This window comes from Ursus arctos, unplaced genomic scaffold (genome assembly GCF_023065955.2).
Source record: "Ursus arctos isolate Adak ecotype North America unplaced genomic scaffold, UrsArc2.0 scaffold_32, whole genome shotgun sequence".
Taxonomy (NCBI): Eukaryota; Metazoa; Chordata; class Mammalia; order Carnivora; family Ursidae; genus Ursus; species Ursus arctos.
This window is the reverse complement of record NW_026623008.1, coordinates 7542005-7563863: the sequence shown is the minus strand read 5'-3', so window position 1 is coordinate 7563863 and position 21859 is coordinate 7542005. Positions and strand designations below refer to the sequence as shown.

General features: G+C 61.9%; 1 protein-coding gene across 4 annotated transcripts in view; it reads left to right on the top strand.

Annotated features, from left to right (window-relative positions):
• CASZ1 (castor zinc finger 1) overlaps nt 1-21859 on the top strand; it is a 147649-nt gene that overhangs the window by 113380 nt on the left and 12410 nt on the right. For 3 of the 4 annotated variants that reach the window (XM_048221979.2, XM_057305305.1, XM_057305303.1), the window contains 11 exons: nt 7138-7614; nt 10767-11601; nt 12612-12680; nt 14231-14321; nt 15044-15208; nt 16041-16213; nt 16429-17270; nt 19613-19748; nt 19978-20041; nt 21338-21492; nt 21595-21717. In XM_048221979.2, the coding sequence (XP_048077936.2) occupies nt 7138-7614; nt 10767-11601; nt 12612-12680; nt 14231-14321; nt 15044-15208; nt 16041-16213; nt 16429-17270; nt 19613-19748; nt 19978-20041; nt 21338-21492; nt 21595-21717 (3130 nt within the window). The remainder of the gene's footprint in view (nt 1-7137; nt 7615-10766; nt 11602-12611; nt 12681-14230; nt 14322-15043; nt 15209-16040; nt 16214-16428; nt 17271-19612; nt 19749-19977; nt 20042-21337; nt 21493-21594; nt 21718-21859) is intronic. The other variant, XM_057305304.1, reaches the window with a different exon arrangement.

Genomic DNA, 21859 nt, shown 5'->3' with positions numbered 1-21859 from the left:
CTGGAGTGGGGAGTTTTATGATGGTTTTTCATTGATTTGTTTCCCCAGCGCAGCTGCCGACCTCTATTGAGGGACAAACATAATCAGCACTGACGCAAATTAGATGGTTATTCGTTTTGAAAATTGACAGAAAAACAATAAAAAAGATGAAATGCTCCCAAATCAATAGATATAATGAAATTCAAATAATCCGAGAGATGAGGTCTCCATGGCAACTGATAATGTGGAAAAGAAAACAATTTAATAAAGGACAGACACACTTTGAAAACAGATTGGGCCCAGGGAGGGGGGCGGGCTGGCGGGCGGAGGGCTGGAGCGGGCTGGCGAGTGAAGGATCACTGTCCGTCCCAAGGACACCCGCCATAATTAAGCGAGGCTTTCGGCCCCAGAAAGTGCAGATTCAGGTTTTAATACACAAAATTATTTCAGGAGCAGTGAATCGGAAAGTCGTTTGTAATGACCTTCCTGAGAGGCCCGGGCGCGGGGCATGTTGGAGGCTGGGCGGCCGGGCCGGCTGAGTTATGGCATATTTGTGTTTTTATAGTGCGGAGGGGAGGGGGTGGGGGGAGGGGGGGAGAAGGTTAAACAGTATTTACAGCTCAGTTGTTTTCAGAGAGGAAAGAGAAATAGAGTTCACGGGAGATGCGGCGGGCAGGCGGGCGGGTGAGCCGGGAGGCCTCTGGGGCCAGGTGGGAGAGGTGGGCCCCGGGCAGGCCTTCCCCCCTCAGGCCGCCTTGCCTGGCCTTGGGCATCCGCAGAGGAGGCCACGAGAGGCCTCTCCCGCTCCGCTGCCTGGTGTGGCCCAGCTCGTGGGTCCTTGCGGGTCCAGGTCCTCTCCGGGGATGGGGGTGGGCGCCTGTGTCCAAGCCGCCTGCGCATCCGGCCGCACCTACTGGAGTAAAAAGGTGGGGCATCCCTGTGGACAGGTGGCTCTGGGCGCTCACCGAGCCTTGCCACCCTCCGAGGCGGCTGGTCAGTCCTTCAGATGGTGCCACCCTTCTTGAGTCCTGTGCTGTGTCGGCAGGACTGGCGGAGACGTGGGACCACTGCGTGCCTCCCTGCTGCTTTCCTTGGCTCCACCTCCCCGCTGAACGCTTACCTTGCCACACAGAAGGGGAAAGCTTGGTCCTTTGGGTTTGCAGAGGCAGGGGCCACAGAGAGTGGAGGGGACCAAGCGGAGCCCCTGCCTGGCCCTCCAGAGCCCCTTCCCCAGGCAGGGCATCTCAGGCATGAGCGCCCAGCCCTGGGGGGGGGCATTGGAGGCTCCCCGCCCTTGGGCTCTGATTCCCTTTTCGGCTGCAGGAGCCCTGTTTATGCTCTGTTATCATGACCACACGCGGCACGGCTGGTTTCCGGGCCGCTCTGCATGTGCACGTGTGACTTCTAATATGATTGTACAAGTACGGAGACGCCCGAGTGTGTGTGCGCGTGCACAGTCTGTGTGTGCGCTGTGTGTGTGTTTTAAATCTCCCCTGGGTGGTAGCTCTTTTTTTCTCCCCTTCCTGTTTGGCTGTGACCTGGGGGAGATTGATAGCCAGCCTGTGCGGTGGATGCTAACAGTTCCCCTGATTTATAGAGTTACTTACGCTAAGTGAGGCCACTTAGACGCGTCTGGATAGTAAACCTTTTAACTGGACTAAAAAATCATAATAAATAAATAAACAAAGGGGGGCAAGTAGGGCCCGGTGGCCGGGGCCCCCCCACTTCCCGTCTTAGCGCTGTTGGGGACCAAGGGACCTGGCCGAGAGCCCTGGGGAGCAGTGGCCACTGCTCCCACCCACAGAAGCTGGGCAGCCCTTCTGTTCCGAGCTGGGAGCGGGCTCAGGCCCAAGTCCCAAGAGAGGACACCCTCTCCTAGGGGACAGGTGCTGGCTGGGGAAGGGAGTCACAGCTGGAGAAGGTAGAAGATAGGGGAGTGAACTGTGCTGGCAGTGGGGGCGAGGAGAGTGGTGGGAGGGATGGTCAGGGAGCTTGGGGGGAGCAGGGGATGGGGCACCTGTCTCTAGGGGGACCTTTCCTGGCTCCCCAGCCTCGCGGCCCCTGTGGGCACCTGGACTTTTCACCACAGTGATTGCACTTGTAATTACGTGAACGTCTGCCTCCTCGTCTAAATTTGAGCTGGCCGGGATGGCAGGAACCAGGACAGTCTGTCTTGCTCACATCGTATCCTGAGGTTAAGCCCAGAGCCTGGCCTATAGAAGCAGCTCAGAGGGGGTGTTGAACAAACATAGACACATCCCCCCAAAACTGGGGCTTGTAGCCCATCAAGTTCAAGTTCTTAGGGATGACAGGGTGGAGGTTCCAACATCGCCACCACCCTGATTGGGAGGCTGTGGGAGGCGTGTGTGGGGTGTTAGACCGTGACCTTGGACATCTGAGCCCCGTGGGAGTCCAGTTCCAGCACTGATGCTGTGTGACTGTGGGCAGTTACCATTCTCACCAAGCTCTGCTTCCTCATCTGGAAAGGGGGACAGGTCAAGGCCTCATGGGGATGTTGTGGGGAGGGGAGGGTCACTGAAGCGACACCATGAAGTGCCCAGTGCGGTCCCTGGCACAAGGGAGGTAATTTGGAGGGCGCCAGCTGCCCTCTCACTCCGGGCTGTGGGACAGGGCAGCCACCAGTGGCCTGGCAGTGTCTGTGGCCCCTGAGCCACCTGGCCGCAGGCAGGTGGGCCCTGGAGCATCCCCACCCCAGGGGACGGGTGCCTGGCCCCTGCCTCCCCACCTCCTGATATACAGCGGGCATTAGGCTGCCCAAAGGGGACACTGCATCCTTAGGAAGAAATATGTCCTCATTTTTCTTAAACACCGTTTCCACTGAGTGAAATGTTTAGAAGGGACGCACAGGGAGAACTTTATTTCCTACCAGGGAGTTCAGAGCCACCAGGCAGAGCCCATAAAGCACTGGGAGCCTGGTAGCTGACAGGCCGCCCGGCCCCGAAACACATTACTCACGAGTGGGGGGGGGGGGCCTGCCAGGCCTGCCCAGCCCCCAGGGACTGCCCCCCCCCCCACATGGCAGGACAAGCAACTTGGAGACCCAGGCAGTGGGCGCTGGGCACTGGAGCTTCTCATCCCCTTGAACAGGGGCTGCGCAGGTCAGGGGAGGCCCTGGCCCCAACCTGGCCAGGAGGTGGAGCCGTTCCAGCCACCCCCAACCCCTTAGTCCCCAGAGATCAGGGCCCAGGGGCCCAGGTGCAGCTACAGGAGCCCCCCTGTCTCCCCCGTAACTGGCAGGAGCCCTGGCCTCCTCAGCCTTTGGAGGGAGTGATGAGATTCCTGCCATAACGGGCCCTTCTCCCGAGGCCCTCCCTTCATTTGATTTCTGAAGCTGGCTGATTTGAATATTTATAAATATCAGTAAATTATTTATTGTAGCAATCTGCTGCACCATTTTACCCATTGCAGTTAACACTTTAGGGGGCTCCGTGTTATGGGAACCGGGAGTGGGGGTGAGGAGGAGACGGGGCAGAGAGGCCTGGGACTTCCTACAGCCCACCCAAGAGCCTGAACTGGGGCCATGATGGCCGCTCCAGGGCCTTGCTGAGCCCGGGACCTTTGTGAGCCCAGGCTCTGGGGTGTCTTCGTGGCTCAGGATCAGTTGCCTCTTCTATCGGATGGGCTGATGGCAGTCCCTGCTTCACTGGGTCATCCTGAGCGTATCATGAGATAGTACCCAGAAATGTACATGGAAGGTCCGGTTTCTGCCCCACCTGCCTGCCACCAGCATCTACACATCTCAGAGAGGAGAGCTGCTTGCAGGTGGGCTGATGGAGTTTGGAGCCCCGGGAGAGAAGGTTCAGACCCTGGGAGCTGATGAGGGGGGTGTTTGTTGCTGAGGGGACGGCCTGCCCACGGCCAGGCCCCCCAGGCTCTCTGGTCTCCCCTCTCTCTCCTGGGCCGGGTGAGGTTTCCACGTCTTGGGATCTTGTGCCTAGATGTGCCCCACACCTGCTTGCTTGTCCCCCCCAGGGTTCAGCTGCCTTTTCTCAGGTCCTTGCTTTCCAGAACCCTCCCACCTTGCCGTCCTGTGGCCCTTTCATGGGGCGAGAGCTGCCCAGGGCCCTGAGCTAGCCAGGGGGAGAGCCAGGCTGTGCCCTGGTGCTGGGCCACCTCCTGAAGCTCACCCCACGGGGCCGGGGGCTAGAGGCTGGGAGAGCCGCTGAGCTTGCTGCCTGCGTGCAGGCCCTGGCTGCTCCTTCCCCCGGGGCCTGACGGGGCCCACCTCAGCTGCCTTGCCCCTTGCCTCCTTTCTGGAGCCCGTCCCTGAGTAAGCAGTGCAGGAGTCCCCTGCCTTCCCACCCTCTGGCCCAAGCCTGCCTCCTGGGCAGTATTGTTCCCAGAGGAAGTGTCCAGTGTAAATAGAGCAGCGGGCAGGCTGGTGGCGGGAAGGAGATGAAAGGGGCAGTGACAGGGCCGGGGACGGATGGCTTCCTCCCATTGAGGCCTGGCCACGGCGTTTATATTTTAGGGAAGAAAGTCGGGGGAATGTTTACATGGACAGGAGCCTGGGGTCAGACCACGAGGGGGGTAGTCTGTATGTCCCAGGGCCCTGATGGAGGGGGAGGGGAGAAGGGCTCCGCAGAGTGGGCCGGAAGGCGGATGGGCAGGCAACTTGGACCTTAGCTCTTTCATACTCCCTACCGCTGCCCTAGCCTCTGCCTCCTGCCCTGCACCCCAGGCCCACACGCCTTCTCCACCTCTACCCCTGGGACCTGCAGTAGAGTCAGAGGGAGGGCAACATCTGGAAGGCAGGTGGGCTGGGGCAGAGCAGCGGCTGGAGGGCAGGTGTGGGGGTGGAGGCGGAGCAAAGGGGCCTGTGGGCTGGGGGTGGGCCCTGGGTGCACAGCTGCAGCGCAGCTGGTGGGGGCCCAGGAGGGACCGAGCCAGGCACACGGCCGAGACCAGGGGCGGGTGGGCTGGACTGGGTGGGCCCAAGTGCCGGGAGGCTCCAGGATGGGTGGGAGCCCAGAGAGGGGGTGTCACCAGCAGCAAGGGCAGCCCTGGGAGCTTCTGCTTCCCTCTTCCCTGGGATAAATATTTATAGATCCATTTGCTGTCTGCCATACACACTTGGCTGCTTACCTCCTGGTAAAAATAGAGCAGGCTCCCCTACTCCCCCCTTCCCTTCCCCACTAGGGCAGGGGACAGAGGGGGCCAGGTGAGGCCTGCTGCCTGTAGTTCTGTTGGAGGAAACTTGGTGTCGTGCAGCCTGGCGGCCGGCCCAGCAGTTGGGTGGGATGGCGTGACTAGGGGACCCATCGCTGCGCTTTGAGGAGGAACCCATGTCAGTGCTTGGAGACTTGGGTGGAGGCAGCACAGACTTGGAGGTGTGGGTCAACTTGGGCAGAGCGGGCCCCTGGCCTGGGCAAGGGTGGGGCCCAGCAGAGCCAGGGCCCCAGGACCGGGAGGACTGGTGTGAGCCAAGCAGAGCCTTCGCTGGCAGTGCGCTGCCTGGACTGGGCTAGGTCGCCGGGCCGCTGGGCCAAGTGAGGCCATGTGCACTGGCAGCCGGCTTCAGGGCAGGTCTGGGGCATCGTACAGCCGCCCGTGTGCAAAAGCCTGGTCTCCTTGCGGGACAGGGTCCCCAGGCAGGCCCAGGTGTGGTCATCCTGTCTGAGCATGCCTCTCAGGGGCTTCGAGGTGTGGGGGTTTTTAGGGTGTTGACCCGTTATAGGGAAGCTCCTTCCTCCCACGGCCCTGGGAGCAGAGCCCCTGCCCCAGCTTCTTACCTCTGTAGGTGGGAACTCAGACATGTGCATTCCTCTGCTGAGGTACGCGCGAGGGAGCCCTGCCACTGAGGGGCCCCAGTGGGGTCCCCTGTGCCCAAAACCAATGTGGGCTGAGCCTCTCTGCCAAGCCTACCACGGGGTCTGGCATGCAACGGGAGCTGACTAAATGGATGGATGGAAAGGTGGACAGACAGACAGATATGCCAGCATGTATATGTGTGTCCACCCTTGGCCTTTGTGGCAGGGCCCAGGTTGTGTGGTGAGGGGACTTGCCGTGCACCATCCCCCCACCCCCACCCCAGACCCTGGGTGACCTGTTCAGCAGCCGTGAGGGAGGTGGTGAGACCTCGGGCAGCCTGAGTTAGAGTTTCTGTCGGCTGTCACGTGCAGGGCTTCGGCACCGCGACTGCAGCTTTGGGGCTCTCTGTTGGGGATCCGAGGAATCCCGACCCCGTCCAGCTGTGGCTTCTCCGGGCCAGGAAGTGGGCTTCCCAGAATCAGCCGGGCCTTCTAGGGCCACAGGAGCCGGCCGAGGCCGAGAAGGCACAGTGAGATCCCGGACAGGGATGAGCGCTTCTCAGGGGGACTGTGAGGAGCTCTGCCCTTGAATGGCCCTCACTGAGGCTTGTGGAAAGGAAATGGCCAGAGAATTCGAGCGGGTCTGTGAAGGGGAGGGGAGAGAGGAAAAACAGGCCTTCGGAGGCCCTGGGTGGCTAGGAGAGAAGGAAGAGATCTCGGGGCTCTCCAGGGAGCAGAGGTAGGAGTCCGGTGGGGCCCAGGGACCAGGTCTGGCCGAGTGGTGCCAGGGATGAGACGCTCAGGTGGAGAAGGGTGCCCGCCCCCGTGGCTGGGACAGGAAGGCAGGAGGTGGATGCTGGCTGCTCCCTGGCTCTCTGCGGTCACCTCCCTGTGTGGCAGGCCACGGGGGGGGGGGGGGGGACAGATGCTCACAGGTAGTCAGGCTGCTGTCACTTGCTGGAGTCACCCAATGGCCAGCCCCTAAGCCGGCGCGCGTGCCTCAGTATCCTTGAGTGTCAGAGCACACACCCCCCCCTCCAGCTGGGGTCACGTCTGGCCTGCCTCTCAGAAGAGGAATTTAGGGCCAAGCAAGAGTAGGAAATGCTTCCAGGAACCAGGTGCTGAGAAGCCCGCCCCGGGTGTCCGCACATCACCCATTCGTATGTTCATTTACAAACAAGCTCTCCTTGACCGCCCGGTACAAGCCCGCGCGCTGGGCGAGCCGGGCCCCTGGGGCTCACGGTCTGGTGAGGGGCCCGAAGCCCCGCCAGCCAGGCTGGGGGCAGCGTGAGGAAGGCGGGATTGGAAAGACCTAGGGCCTGGGCTGCCGAGGTGGGGGGCTGAGCCTGACACACGCCAGCCTCTGACCTCTCCGTCCGCCCCACAGCTGAAGGCACCCGGTGCACCGACCCGCCCGCAGGCAAGCCGGCGATGGCGGCCAAGCGCAAAGGCGGCCTGAAGCTCAACGCCATCTGTGCCAAGCTGAGCCGCCAGGTGGTGGTGGAGAAGGGGGCGGAGGCGGGCCCCCCGGCCGAGGGCAGCTCACTGCGGCCACGGGACCGAGAGACCGGCGTGGCCCGGGGCGCCCGCAGCGAGGAAGACAAGAGGCGGGCGGTGATTGAGAAGTGGGTCAACGGCGAGTACAGTGAGGAGCCCGCGCCCGCGCCTGGCCTGGGGCGGATCGGCCGCGAGGGCCTGGAGCTGCCCCCTGAAGGCGTGTACATGGTACAGCCCCAGGGCTGCAGCGATGAGGAAGACCACGGCGAAGAGCCCCCCAAGGATGGCAGCGGTGTCGTGGAGCAGAAGGAGCCTGATGGCGCAGCCTCCAAGGATGACAGCGGCCCCGGTGCCAAGCAGGCTTCAGGTAGGTGTCTGAGCCCCGGACAGACAGACGGATGGATGGATGGCATGACCTCGTGGGGGGCGCCAGAGGGGAAGGAGTGGGGGGTCCACGGAGCCTGCCCGCTTCCCCCACACGTGCTCCACTTACCGGTACCTCATTGAGTCCCGCCAGTTCTCCTGATGTGGGGGCCTGGGGCCAAGGTAGTGGCAAGAACAGGGGACACTTGCTCGGGCTGGAAGGGGAGCTTCCCAGTGTGAGCCGGGCTAGGGGCAGCTATGAGCACCGCGGGTCTGATGGCTGCGGGGATGCGGGACGGAGGACAGACTGTGGGACTGTCTCTCCACACCTGCATCAGAGGAGCCTGGGGGGGCAGGGCTGGTCAGCCCCAGGAACCACAGGAGCAGAGCTCTAGCATAGGCCTGCTCTCCCACCCTCCCCTGCCCCCTCTCGGAAGCCTTCCCCTCACCAGGGACACTGGCTGTCCCAGGCGGGACCTCTCAGGGGTGAGGCCCCGGGCCGCAGGATGGCCCCACCTGGCCCAGCCCGCATATCCCATTATACCCACCTGCCCGGGACGTGCTCCTCTGGCTGACCTCTTTCCCGTGCACGAGATGGCTAAGGCCCGGCTTTTCTGCTGTCTCCTTGTCCTTACGACTCAGAGCAGCCCGGAGCTCCTTCCCCTCCTGGAAGGGAGGGCCTGCAGTTTCGGGTGAAGGGGATTACCACCACTAGGATGGAACCCCAGGTCTGGGGTCTTTTCTCCAGCTCCCAGCCTCCTCCTCAGGCCTGTGCCTGGTGCCCCGAGCCTCCCCTGCCTGCTCCCCGATCCCCTTCCCCCTGCAGCGAGGGGCGCATCTCCTCCCTGCGCGGGGAGCCCTGCGCAGCCACATAATTATGCATATAAGATATAAACAGAGCTGTTTAATTATCCTTCGCCACATCAGTGACAGAGTAATTAACAAACATTGCAAGATCAATGAGGAAAAGTGTGACCTTCAGTTTCCTCTGATAGGAAAAGCCCTTGCCGTTCCCAGACACAAGGTGATTGTGCTGAGCCAGAGGAGAGGGAGGGACAGGGACAAGGGCCGCTGTCCCGTTGGGGCCCCAGCCCCTCCCAGGCCCAGCTCTGCCCTGACTCCTGCCTTCTCTCACCCCAAGTGGAGAGCCAGGACCATAGGGGGCAGGGCTGGAACTGCCAGTGGCCTCATGACCCAGGCATTGCTCCTCTGGTTGGAGGCCCCGTGGGACTGCAGTCTGACACCCAGGGCAGCCTGCTCAGCCCGGGACACCAGAGAGAAGCAGCTGGAGCCCTAGCAGCCCACCGGGCTCGGGCCACCTTCTCTGGGCCTGGGGGCTCGGGAATGCAGGCCTCTGGGCTGCCCCAGACCCCCGCCGGGCCCCTTCCCTCTACTAAGCTGCCTGCCCTTCAAAGCCTTCTGTCTCTCTGCCATATATAGTGAGGGCTCAGCTCCCTCCTGCTATTTTTAGCCCCTTTCCCTGGTCCCTGAACCACTGAATCCAGCAGCCAGAGCCCACTCCTCCCAGGCTGCGCCCCCCATCCCACATAGCCTGAGGTCAGGACAGTGGCCCACAGGCCACCCCGCCCCAGGGAACAGCCATCTGTTGGCTCCTGGAGTCACTCTGCCCACCTTGGGGGGTGCCAGGTGCTGCCTGTGACTGTCCTTCTCCCGCAGACCTGGTAGGTGGGGATGTGGGTTGGGAAGTGACCCCCATCAGCCACCTGCTGGGGTCCTGGGCCTCCCCTTCTTCAGCCCCACCTTCCCTTGCTGCGCTGTTAGTTCTCCCAGCCTGGCGTCCCGCGGCTCTGAGTATGCCCAGCTTTGCTGGCTCAGATGGGAACGGAGAGGACCTGTGTGTCCCTGAGGCCCATGTGGGTCTCACCCTCTTATGTGCCCCCACCCGATTCAGGGCATAGCACATAGTAGGTGTTTAGCGAGTCTCTGCACGGAAACGAGTCAGTGTGTGTGCGCCGGGAAGTCACACGTGGGCTGTGGTGGAAGGTCGTGCGTGCAAGGAGGCGGGTCTCCACAGGAGAAGCCCAGGCAGAATGGGATCAGCTTGCCTCCACCATCAGGAGACTCATCCTGGGAGATGCATGTAGGATTTGGGGAGGTTTGTGTCCATGTGCGGGTGTGTTTGTGGAGCTGGGCAGGTAGCTGGGTGTGTGTGTGTGTGTGTGTGTGTGTGTGTGTGTGAGAGCACATGTGCACATGTGTTTGCTCAGGTCCCTGTGGAGAAGTTGCACCAGGGATCTCAGTGTGCCTGCAGTGGGCACAGGGGGGGCCCACAGATGGGCTGCAGCCAGTCCGCTGCCAGGGCTGGCAGGGCCAACCTCTCAGGCCCTGCCTCTCCTCAGGGTGACCACCCTCACACAAGCACGAGGATTGACCGGGGGGGACGGTCATAGGGCTCCCCACGTCATCAGTCTTCGCTGGGGCAAGGAGCCCTGAGTGTGTCTGAGTAAACACATCAGCAGAGCCCCTGCCCCCCCCTCCGTCCTGTTGTCTGGGACCCTCAGCCACTGGGGGGCCGGTGGGGAGCCAAGAGGCCAGCTCCTGGGGAGGCTGGGGGCACGCCCTCCACCTCCCAGGGATGCAGGGCTGTGTGTCCACTTGTGGGGGTCAGGGAGAGTCTTCTAGGTGGGCTCAGCCAGTCCCGCCCCAACCCTATTCCCAGTGGCTCCCTCAGCTCCTGGGGTCCCTCCTGACTTCCCGGCCGCTGCCCCACATCCATACCTGTCCCCAGCCCCCGTGTCACCCCACCCCGAGGAGGCAGGTTGGGATCTGGCCTTACTTCCAGTAAAGTGACTTCTCTTTCATATTAGGCCAAGGCGAGAGAGAGGAGACATTTATGAAACTTTGTTTAATGTACTGAAAAGCCATCGGCCAGAACATTTAGGAAATTGATTTTCCTGGCATTGATGAACTCGTTTTATTTTACCCCGGTATTAATTACTTTTTTTTTAAACAAATTAATTTAAGAGTCGTAAAACCTAACAAGTGAGCCAAATGTCCATAGATCATGTCGTGCTCCGCCCCCTCCCCACGCCAGCCTCCTCCCTCTGTGGGTGGGGGCTCTTGGGGAGGGGGTGCCCCCATGCCTTGGCCACCCTGCTCCCTCCCAGAGGTGACTGGGTTCTCCCCGCGCTGCAGGAGAGGCCTCCTCGCTCCGGGACTACGCGGCTTCCACCATGACTGAGTTCCTCGGCATGTTTGGCTATGATGACCAGAACACAAGGGACGAGCTAGCCAGGAAGATCAGCTTCGAGAAGCTGCACCCGGGCTCCACCCCCGAAGTGGCCACCTCCTCCATGCTGCCCGCCTCCGAGGACGCCCTCAGCAAGCGGGCACGCTTCTCCAAATACGAGGAGTACATCCGCAAGCTCAAGGCCGGCGAGCAGCTCTCCTGGCCGGCCCACAGCACCAAGGCTGAGGAGCGGGCAGGCAAGGAGGTGGCGGGGCCCCTGCCTGGCCTGCGGCTGCCCAGCAGCACGGCTCACCTGGAGACCAAGGCCACCATCCTGCCCCTGCCCTCACACAGCAGCGTCCCCATGCAGGGCCTGGTGGCCCGCGCCTCCAAGTATGACTTCTTCATCCAGAAACTGAAGACAGGCGAGAACCTGCGGCCCCAGAACGGTAGCACCTACAAGAAGCCATCCAAGTACGACCTGGAGAATGTCAAATACCTCCATCTCTTCAAACCTGGGGAGGGCAGCCCCGACATGGGCGGGGCCATTGCCTTCAAGACAGGCAAGGTGGGGCGCCCCTCCAAGTACGACGTCCGGGCCATCCAGAAGCCGGGCCCCGCCAAGGTCCCGCCCACCCCCAGCCTGGCTCCTGCACCCCTCCCCAGCGTGCCCAGTGCTCCCAGTGCCCCTGGGCCAGGGCCTGAGCCACCTGCCTCCCTGCCCTTCAACACTCCCGAGTACCTGAAGTCAACCTTCTCCAAAACAGACTCCATCACCACGGGGACCGTCTCCACTGTCAAGTAAGGCACCCCCATCCTGAGCTCGGGAGTAGAGTAGCTGGGAGCCCCACTCCTCTGCCTCTGAAGCCCATGCTTGTGCACGCATCCACTCATACCTTGGGCATATCCACTGCGCACCCTGGGGCACGCTCAGGTTCTCATACACGTGCTTGCACGCACACACACTCACATACTCACACAATCACTCATGCCCGGTGCATGGGATGGACATCTTACAGTGTGCACACTTGCTCTCACGTGTGCTCATCTGCTAACATGCACACCGGGGACTACTGCGACTCCCGCTTTCCCAATGACAGGCTTTCTCTGCCTCGGAGGCAGCCTTGTGGTTGGCTGGGGAAGCCCCAGTCCGGGTTAGGAGTTCTGGGCTCCAAGCTGGTGGCCCCGGCTCCCGGGCTTAAAGCCTGGGCCCTGGGGAAGGCAGCAAGAGAAGGCAGGAGTCTGGGGTGGGGGCGAGCACACTCATTGCTAACCCCCAGGCAATGGTAAAATTCTCTGTGGATCAATTGTGTGGGGCTGGGAGACCCCCTCCCCCAGGCCCCTTTCCCCCTTGAGGTAGAGCCCACAACCTGGGAGCTGATCTAGGGAGCTGCCCAATGGCCTTGGAGTGGGGTTTTTCTGACCAGCTGGCCACACTTGCTTGGCACTGCCCTCGCCCCTTCCCCTGGGGTCTTCCCAGCATCCTCATGACTCCTGGTGTGCAATGAGGGCCAGGCCCCAGCTTCCGAAGCTTCCTGCCCAGCTGGACTCCAGGTCAGGCCACGACTGAGGTGGAGCCCTCCAGCCTGCCAGCTTGGGATGGCCCTGCCTTTGCCAGAGTTGGGCTAATTGAACCCGACAAGGTTCTGCCAAAAGGGCTTTTCAGTCCTACCTCGAGGGCCTCAGAACATGACAGAGCAAGGGAGGGAAAGGCCAGGGCCCCAGGGCAGGGAGCTGCCCCCTAGACGCTCCTGGGGCGTGAGGCTACCCCCTGTCCGCTAATCGGCTGTGCCCTGTGTGTCTCTCGCCAGGAACGGATTGCCCACAGATAAACCAGCTGTCACCGAGGATGTAAACATTTACCAGAAATATATTGCCAGGTAGGCCCCTGGGGTGGAGATGGCCATGGAGAGAAGGTGGGATGGTGCCAGGAACGCCTGGGGACTGTGGGACCACAGGTCCATCTGACCGCCAGTGCCAAGGTGTCTACTGCTTCCCCACCCTTGTGCACTCCTGCCCTCAAATTCCCCCGAGGGACTACGCCCCATCTCAGAGCCCCTGCCCCCTTGATGTGGTCTGGGCCACAAGCCCTCAAGCCCTAGGCTGGGCCAGGGTGTCCAAAGGCCCCACGTAAGCCCAGAGCACTGCTGTCACTTACACGGAGTCTTGGGTGAGATGCAGGCCAGCGCAGAACTGGTGGGGATGAGGGGGGGTGTGGGCGATGGTCCTCCCTGACCTGGCCTCAGTGTGCTCCCTGGGCCGGGCCTTGATCCTCACCGCCTGACTCCAGACCTGCTTCTGTACATGTCTAAGGCAGCAGGATAGGTGGGCAAAGAAACTTCGCCTCAGATTCCCCCAAATCAGGCCCCTCGCTGCCAGCGCCCGATGGGGTAGCACGTGGCAGGGGCTGCGCCCCGGCCTCTGTCTTTCTGCTGATCTTCTAGGTTCTTCCCACCCCTCTCTTTTCAGCTTCACTCCATTCTATTATCATTATTATCATTATTATTAGGGCCTCCGCAGATGGCCCTTTTGGCAGCTTCGGCGTAAATGTGTATTTGCAAGTTGTTCTCCCCTTACAAGGGGGTCTCCGTCTCTGTCCTACAGCCTGAGGCCCATCTCCTCCCCAGTTGTCATTGCGGGCTCTCCCCCGGAGCAGCCTCCCCAGGGTAGCTGTCACGGAGACCGAGAGCCACACCCCGGCGGCCTCGGGGCCTGGAAGAGGCACGGGGTTTCCTGGGAGGCAGGCAGCGGCCAGGCCGCATGGGGCTCCCGGCAGCCGAGTTGGCTGGAGAGCATACTCCCTGCCTCAGGAAGCCGAACAGATGCTGTGCTTTAAAAATTCATAACCCTGGGCTGTTCAAGTGTCAGGAAAGCCCAGGACAGAGAGAGGCTTTAACACCTCTCAGCAGCTGGGCCCTCCCAGCCCGTATCTGCAGCACCTGGCTTAGCCCTGGGGGGGGGGGGGGGGAGGGCAATGGCGGCACCTGCAGGAAAGGCAGTCGGGCCACTGTGGGGGACTTCTGACCTCATCGCCTCATCCCATCCCATCCCAGGCCTCTTCCCGTCTCTGCTCTGACTTTTGGCCTGCCCCGGCCTTTTCCTCCCCACGTTGGTGCTAGGCCTGTGTGCCTCCCTGGGCCCTTGTTCCCCCGGCAGGTGGCACAGCCCTGCGCTTTGGTGGCTCTGGGATTCCCAACAGGTGCAATCACTCCCCCTGGCTTTCTTAGGCCTCAGCCACTTCACCCCTACAGACTACCTCTGCCGCCCCCCCCCCGCCCCCCCACAGGGCCCAGAGCCCCCCTGAACCCCAGCAGCACTTCCCTGAGATATGGGCACAGATTTTTCTGGGCTGCTCCTGCCGAGAGCCTGGGAAGAGTCTGCCCTGGGGCTGCTATCCAGCGAGGCCTGAGCCCACCCCTTCTCCCTGCAGGTTCTCGGGCAGTCAGCACTGTGGCCACATCCACTGCGCCTACCAGTACCGCGAGCACTACCATTGCCTGGACCCCGAGTGCAACTACCAGGTAGGGTCCGGTGGGCCCCAGCCCCACCCTGGCGTGCCTGCCCGGCGGCAGAGGAGCTCCTCACAAGTGGGATGGGGGCGCTCAACTCAAGCTGACAGAGAACCCAGAAAACCAACAGCTGCAAAAAAGCATCTGATAGGAGCCATCTGCCTCCCCAGGGTGATAACTGAAGCTCCCAATCTCTGGGAGCTGCCCTGCCCCCAGGGACCAGGCCCGCAGGCGGAGGCCCCTTATCTGACTCTTCCCAGTGTCTTCCCGCGTCAGGACTCCTGCCCCATCTAACAGGTGGTAACACTGAGGCTCAGATAGATTGTCACTTATGGTCAAAACCACCTCTGGCACGTGCAGAGTGGGTCAACGAGAGGGGAACGTGCGTTGTCCCCTCTTGCTCACCGGGGAGCCCACGCTGGCACCGCCTGTCGGCAGTCCTGGGCAAAATGAGTCATCAGCCATCAGAGCCCCTGCCTGAAGGGCCTGGCCCAATTCAGCGTCTCTGCTCCGGGGCGTGACTGCGGGGAGCCGGGCGGGAGGCCAGGGCAGGGTCGGGGGCTCCAGAACCTTTGGAACGGCCCCGTCTGCGGTCCGTGGTGCTGGCCCGGGGGCCATGTGGGCCACCTCCAGCCCAGGCAGGATTACTCCCGGGGAAGCCGAGGGGCCAGGGGTCTGGGCCGGCTGGGAGGGGGTGGGCGTTGGGCCCCGCCCGACGCGGTGCCGTCCCGCAGAGGTTCACGAGCAAGCAGGACGTGATCCGTCACTACAACATGCACAAGAAACGCGACAACTCCCTGCAACACGGCTTCATGCGCTTCAGCCCGCTGGACGACTGCAGCGTCTACTACCACGGCTGCCACCTGAATGGGAAGAGCACGCACTACCACTGCATGCAGGTGCCCGCCGGCCGGGGCGGCGGGCGGGCGCGGGCGCGGGGCCGGCCCCATGGCCATACTTGGTGCGGGTGAAATTCAGGGAGCTGTTTATACAGACCGACAGTTTTCAGGCTTTAGCACCAAGAGCCACGTTGCAAATGGTTCCTGAGGAGGATTTTGTTTAATTTTCTGTTTTAATGCCACGCAGAGTCTGGGCTTTTTCAAGGTGTCAGGTCCAGGGGGAGCAGCTGGGGGTTGCAAATAGCAGCCGGCGCGCCTTCCCCGGTATTTGTCAGGGGGTTGTTATGGGCTCCGTGGAACAACCTGGGCTGGGAGGAGAGGGGGGCTCGCTCTCCGGGCCCTGAGATGGTGCAGACACTGGCACGGCCCAGCCTTCAAGAGTGCTCAGATTCCACTGGTTTTTACTCAATATGGCAACGTTGCCTGCCTTGGCCCAGCCCGGGTGGGGTGGGGAGGGCCCCGTGCCAGGAACTGTCCACTAAGCCAGTCCCTGGGCTGAGGGTGACCGCCAGGCCCCCGGGTCCGGCCCTGCCCACCGCCAGGGGCTTTGGAGGTACAGCCACCGCTGAGGACCCCAAAGTCCCCTCCTGTGGGACAGGATTGCCTCACCTGTTCCGGGAGCATCCAGGGCCCCGAAGACATCCCAGCCCTCGGCACAGGCGAGGCCTGGAGGGCCAGAGGGGTCGCTAGAGGCTTTCCACCCCCTAGGTGGACGTTTATGGGGCCGAAGCTCCCCTGAGCAGGGAGGTCAGTGGCCGGCAGCACGGCTGCTCCAACCTCGGCCCCGGGGTGCGTGGCCTCAGTGGCCCTGACGGCCGTCCTGCCCCTGCAGGTGGGCTGCAACAAGGTGTACACCAGCACGTCAGACGTGATGACCCACGAGAACTTCCACAAGAAGAACACCCAGCTCATCAACGACGGCTTCCAGCGCTTCCGAGCCACCGAGGACTGCGGCACGGCCGACTGCCAGTTCTATGGGCAGAAGACCACCCATTTCCACTGCAGGTGAGCGGGGCGCCAGCCGGGGCGGCCTCCTGGCCATGCGGAGGGATGGACACAGGGACGTGGGCCTGTGTGGGGCTTGGGGTCCTGCCTCCTCAAGGCAGTGTGCACAGGGGTGGGGGCCGCCCAGAAACTCCTCCCAGGCTACGGCGGGAGCAGGGCAGGGCCGCGTCCCGGGCCCCCGACGCTCTGCGACAGGCTCCCGCTGTCCCCTCCAGGCGCCCCGGCTGCACGTTCACCTTCAAGAACAAGTGTGACATCGAGAAGCACAAGAGCTACCACATCAAGGACGACGCGTACGCCAAGGACGGCTTCAAGAAGTTCTACAAGTACGAGGAGTGTCGGTACGAGGGCTGCGTGTACAGCAAGGCCACCAACCACTTCCACTGCATCCGCGCGGGCTGCGGCTTCACCTTCACCTCCACCAGCCAGATGACCTCCCACAAGCGCAAGCACGAGCGCAGGCACGTCCGCTCCTCGGGCGCGCTGGGGCTGCCGTCCTCGCTGCTGGGCGCCAAGGACACGGAGCACGAGGAGTCGAGCAACGACGACCTGGTCGACTTCTCGGCCTTGAGCAGCAAGAACTCCAGCCTGAGCGCCTCTCCGACCAGCCAGCAGTCCTCCGCCTCCCTGGCCGCCGCCACCGCCACCGCCGAGGCCGTGCCCTGCGCCTCCAAGCCTCCCAACAGCAAGATCTCCGGGCTGCTGTCCCAGGGCCTGCCCGCTTCCATCCCACTGGCGCTGGCCCTCTCCAACTCGGGCCTGCCCACCACCGCCCCCTACTTCCCCATCCTGCCGGGTCGGAGCGGCGCCTCCCTGCCCGTGGGCGCCCCTGGCCTCTTGGGTGCCATGTCATCTGGGGCAGCGGCCACAGCAGCCGCTGACACGCCCACTCTAGCTGCCTCGGGAGCCGGTGACTCTGCCCCAGCAGCTGCCACCTCTGTCCCGGTGCCCCCCGCCTCCATCATGGAAAGGATCTCAGCGAGCAAGGGTCTCATCTCACCCATGATGGCCAGGCTGGCCGCCGCCGCCCTCAAGCCCTCTGCCACCTTTGACCCAGGTGAGCAGGCCGGGCCCTGCCCAGGAAGCAGGTGGCTCACAGACCCCGGGAGCCCACAGCCTCGGTTTGCAGGGCAGAGTGGGAGTGAGGGTGGAGCACCCATGGCCCCTGCCCGCCCAGCCCCCCACCTTTGCCTGGTCTCTGCCTCCTCCTGTTTATTTGCTATTCGGGACTCCTCATCTGGCCTGCCCACTCCACCCCAGGCAGCTCTGGTCCCTCATCTGTGAAGTAGACGTAGTTAAGCCCGGCCTTATGGGGAGCCTTGGCATCCTGGGGGCAACGGGTCCTCACCCACTGCCCTGACTTCTCACCCTACCTCGTCCCAATTCCGGCCCCTGATGAGAGCAGTCCCGGAGCCCTGCATTTCCCTAGGGCCCCCTCTGTGTCACATGGAGGGGGCCAGAGTCCAGTGGGGTGGCCAGACTTCAGGGGTGCTTGGGATTCGTGCCTGGCCAGCCCTACAAGGCTGAGGACATCTTCCAGTCTCTCCCTCTCAATCGGTGCCTTCCGGTAGAACTTTCTGCGACTGCGGAAACGCTCTGTTCTGTGCTGTCTGGAATGGCAGCCACTAGTCACAGGTGGCTGTTGAGGGCTTGAAGTTGGCTCTGTGACCAGGGAACTGGATTTCAATTGGAATTACTTTAACTGAGTCACACTTGGCCGGTGGCTGCCATGTCAGACAGCACAGCCAGAGCCTCCCGGTCACACCGCTGCCCTCTCTCTGGCTTACTGAGGGGCGCGGTTCTCCTTTCTCACATTTTCTACTCTTTTTAAATGTCTTCTGTGTCTCTGGAGCTCTTTGGCTTTTCTGTTTATCAGGCCCTTCTCCCTTGTTCCCCCCTTGGTACTTGGCTGACTAAAGTCAGCTGTCACTTCATCCACTCATTCTGCAACCACTGGGCTTGCCGAGGGCCAGGCACCTGGCCGGTGCTGGGGATGCAGCAGGGGGGCAGAGTCCTGCCTTGTGGAGCTGAAGGACGAGTGGGGGTAGTCTGTCCCCCGGCACACAGCTAGGAGGCGGCGAAGTCCGGACTTGCACCTCCGTGGTCCAGCTCCTGAGCCCCAGCGCCCCGCTCCTCTATGAGATCATCTCGAGACCAGCCAAGACCTAAGGTCCCTGCGAATGGCCCCAGGGATCCGCCCAGACCTCCCGGAGGGCCCGCCAGTGCTTGGCCGGGCTGTTTCCTGGGGTACCTTGGGCGAGTGACTTCGGGGAGCTACTGGGATGTGGACGCTGAGTTCCGAAAACTCTGCCGTCCCCAGTGGGACGCTCCTGTCAGCTGGAAATGGACTGACCCACTTTCCATTCCAGGTGTGGGAGGGACAGCAGGACTGCCTGGGGGCCATGCCTCCCTGGCCAGCTGCCTGCGGGCTGGGGTGGGGCCCACTTTAGGGCCACACGGGGCTCTGTGACCAGACTGTCAAATTCTTCCTTTTCATTAGAAAAATCTCCTTCCCCCAAAAGAAAGGTCAAGGGAAGGGGAGGAGGTCCGTTTTCCTTTCTTTTTTAATAAAATGCCACTTGCTGCCTGTGCGGCAGCCTTCGGGCAGCCGCAGCGCCTTGGGGCAGAGTAATATTTCAGCCACTTGGGGATTGTAGAGAAGGGCTCGGTGGACACGTTCCTGTCAGCAACTTCTGCCCCTGCTCTCCTCGGCCTCCCCAATCCTCTGCCCACCCAGCTCCGGCCTTTCCCCCAATGGGCTGCACCCTGCCAGCTCCCCCCCAGACCCAGTCCAGCCCAACCCAGCCAGGGTGGGCCTCATATCCCTGCCCTGGACAGCTTGACGGGCGAGGTCACATAGTTTGAACCGCTCTGATTGGCTGTCAGCTTCCATAGCCCTGACACAGCAGATGCCCCTCCTAGGCATGCTCCGTGGAAGGCAGGGCCGTCGCCCCGGCAACAGTGGGACCGGGACCTGCGGAGGGGGCGCAGCTCCCAGTCTAGATCTGCCACTTTCCCTCAGCATTAACAGAGTCTTTAATAAAAGCCTAAGCGGCAGCCCCACAAATTGACTGTGACAGTTGGTGGAGAAAATGAAGGGCCCCCACCCCCGTGCCAGCCCCCTCCCCAGCCTCCCGCCCTTCTCCTCCAGGAGGCCCTGAGCCAGGACAACTTTGACATAATTTTGCAATAATTATCACTTGAAGAATTGCCACACAGGGGTAAGCATCACAAGCGATCATGTCAGTGGGGAGAATCGCTGACCAGCAGCCAGGGCTCCCCCAGGGCCCCAGCCCACCCAGCCCACTGCCCTCCCTGCCGGGGGGTGGGGGGTTCCGGTTTGTGCCCAGAGGAAGCCCTCAGCCCCTCTAACACCGTCGTCCCTCCCCTCCCCTGTAGGAAACGGGCAGCAGGCCACCCCCGCCAGGTTCCCCCCAGCCCCGGTGAAGCAGGAGCCCGGTGAGAACGCTGGCACCCCGGTTCCCCACGAGGTCTCCCAGGACCGCAGTGTAGACCTGACTGTGAAGGAGCCCAGGTGAGGCGAGGCCAGGGCCTCCCAGCTCTGCTCCACTGCAGGAGGCTCTGGGACGGCACCCTGGAGGCGGACCCCACAGATGCCAGGGGCCGACCCCTTCTAGTGGGGGTCATCCTCCTGGCCAGGCGGATGTAGCAGGCGGGGCCGGGGCCCGAGGGTTGGGCTGGGAAGTATCTGGGCTCAGTCCCACATACATCCGAGCTAAAGCCCCTTGGTTTGTGTGTTCCAGTAATGAATCAAATGGCCACGCAGTCCCGGCAAATTCATCTCTTTTATCCTCGCTTATGAATAAGGTAAGAACCATCCATCACACGCCTCCCATTCCCCCACCCAGAGAAATTAAAGCTATGCTGGGGGGTGGGGGGATGTGTTTGTTTTTTAATGTTTTGCTTCTAATAAGATGAGTTTGTACCATTTAAATTTTGAGGCCATTTTTCATCGGATATAATTTCAGAGCCACTGCTTACAAATTAATTTAATGAACTGGCTGAAGAAATATATTCCAGCCTCTGACACCCTTTTTTCCCCTCAGATGGAGGGCTCCAAAAGCTTTTCCAGAGCCCTCGAACTTCTTCCGCTCTCCGTTATTAATTTTATTTATTTTATATATTTTTTGTTTGTTTAAAAAGAGGTGGGGGAGGGGCCCTAAAGTGGGAGCAAAGCATCAATTTCCACTTTTCGGGTTGAGTAATGGTCTCAGACGCCTTCCGCAGAGGTCGCTCCAGAATATTTATTTTAAATAATGCAGGGTCTTTGTAAATTATACATCATCTCAAATATATTTTTCCCCTTCACATGATAAATTTGACTACAGCAAGATTAATTTGGTTACCACACACAAGTGACTGCTGAGGGAGCTGGGCCTGGGCCGGACATCACAGGCGGGGGTCCCGGCTGAGCCCTTGGCGGGGAAGGAGCCTCCTGCTGCCCTCTGCCCTCCGTCCCAGGCCCTGTGCCCTCTGCCTTCTCTCCCTCCCTCCTAGCTCTCTTGCTCTCCTTTTCCCTTCTCGGGTCACTGCCCCCCGCACCCCCTCATTCCTTCCTGTCGGGGCCCCACGCCCCACGTGGGTCGAGCCTTTACACGGGCTCCCCCTCCGCACTCCCCCTCTGGGCCCAGCAGCAGTGAGCCATCTTGATCTCACCCCGTGAGCCTCCCTCCCTCCCTCTCCGCTCCTCCTTTGTGTGCCTTCTCTTGTTCTCAAGGAATTCATAGGGGTTCCCCCCCTTCCTCCTCCTGCACTTCTTTTGAAAACCTGGCAGGAAAATAACCAGGGAGCCACGAAGTCTGGGAAAAGCTAGGCTGGAGTGTGTGCCCAGAGTCTCGGCCTTAGCTTGAGTGATGGATCTTAGCACTACTGGGTTTGCGTGGAGGACCTCTGGCATCTCCACGGGGCCAGGGTAGAGCTGCACGTGGCCTGTAGCAGCATCTGTTCAGAGCGGGCTCAGCTATGGCCGGGCCTCAGCTCCTCTCGGCAGCTCTGGTCCGTTGTGAGGGGCCTGAGTGGCCCAGAGCTGCTGCTGCTCCCAGGGCGGCCAGGTTTGTGTCTTGAGGTCCCCAACCTCGAGCACGGCCCCTGTCCCCTTCGCAGATGTCTCAGGGCAACCCGAACCTCGGCAGCCTGTTGAACATCAAGACGGAAGTGGAGGGCAGCGCCGCCGTGGAGTCCTCACCCTTCCTGGGCAAGGCTGTGAAGGCGCTGGTTCAGGAGAAGCTGTCCGAGCCCTGGAAGGTGTACCTTCGAAGGTGAGGGGCTTCCTGGCAGAGCAAAGGAGCAGTGAGGGCCACACCCCCCGTCGTGGTGGCCAGTGCCCCAGGGTCTCCTCTGACCACCCGTTCCTCTGCCAGGTTTGGCACCAAGGACTTCTGTGATGCCCAGTGTGACTTCCTTCACAAGGCCCACTTCCACTGCGTGGTGGAGGAGTGCGGCGCGCTTTTCAGCACCCTGGACGGGGCCATCAAGCACGCCAAGTGAGTGGGGGTCCCCGGGGTCCACGGCAACCTAGCTTCCTTCATTCCAGCCGGGCTCCGGGCTCCGGGCTGGGTGGGGCTGGGGGCTGCACAGGCCTCTAGCTGCTTTGCCAGCAGGACCCATGTGTAGTTCCCACCAGAC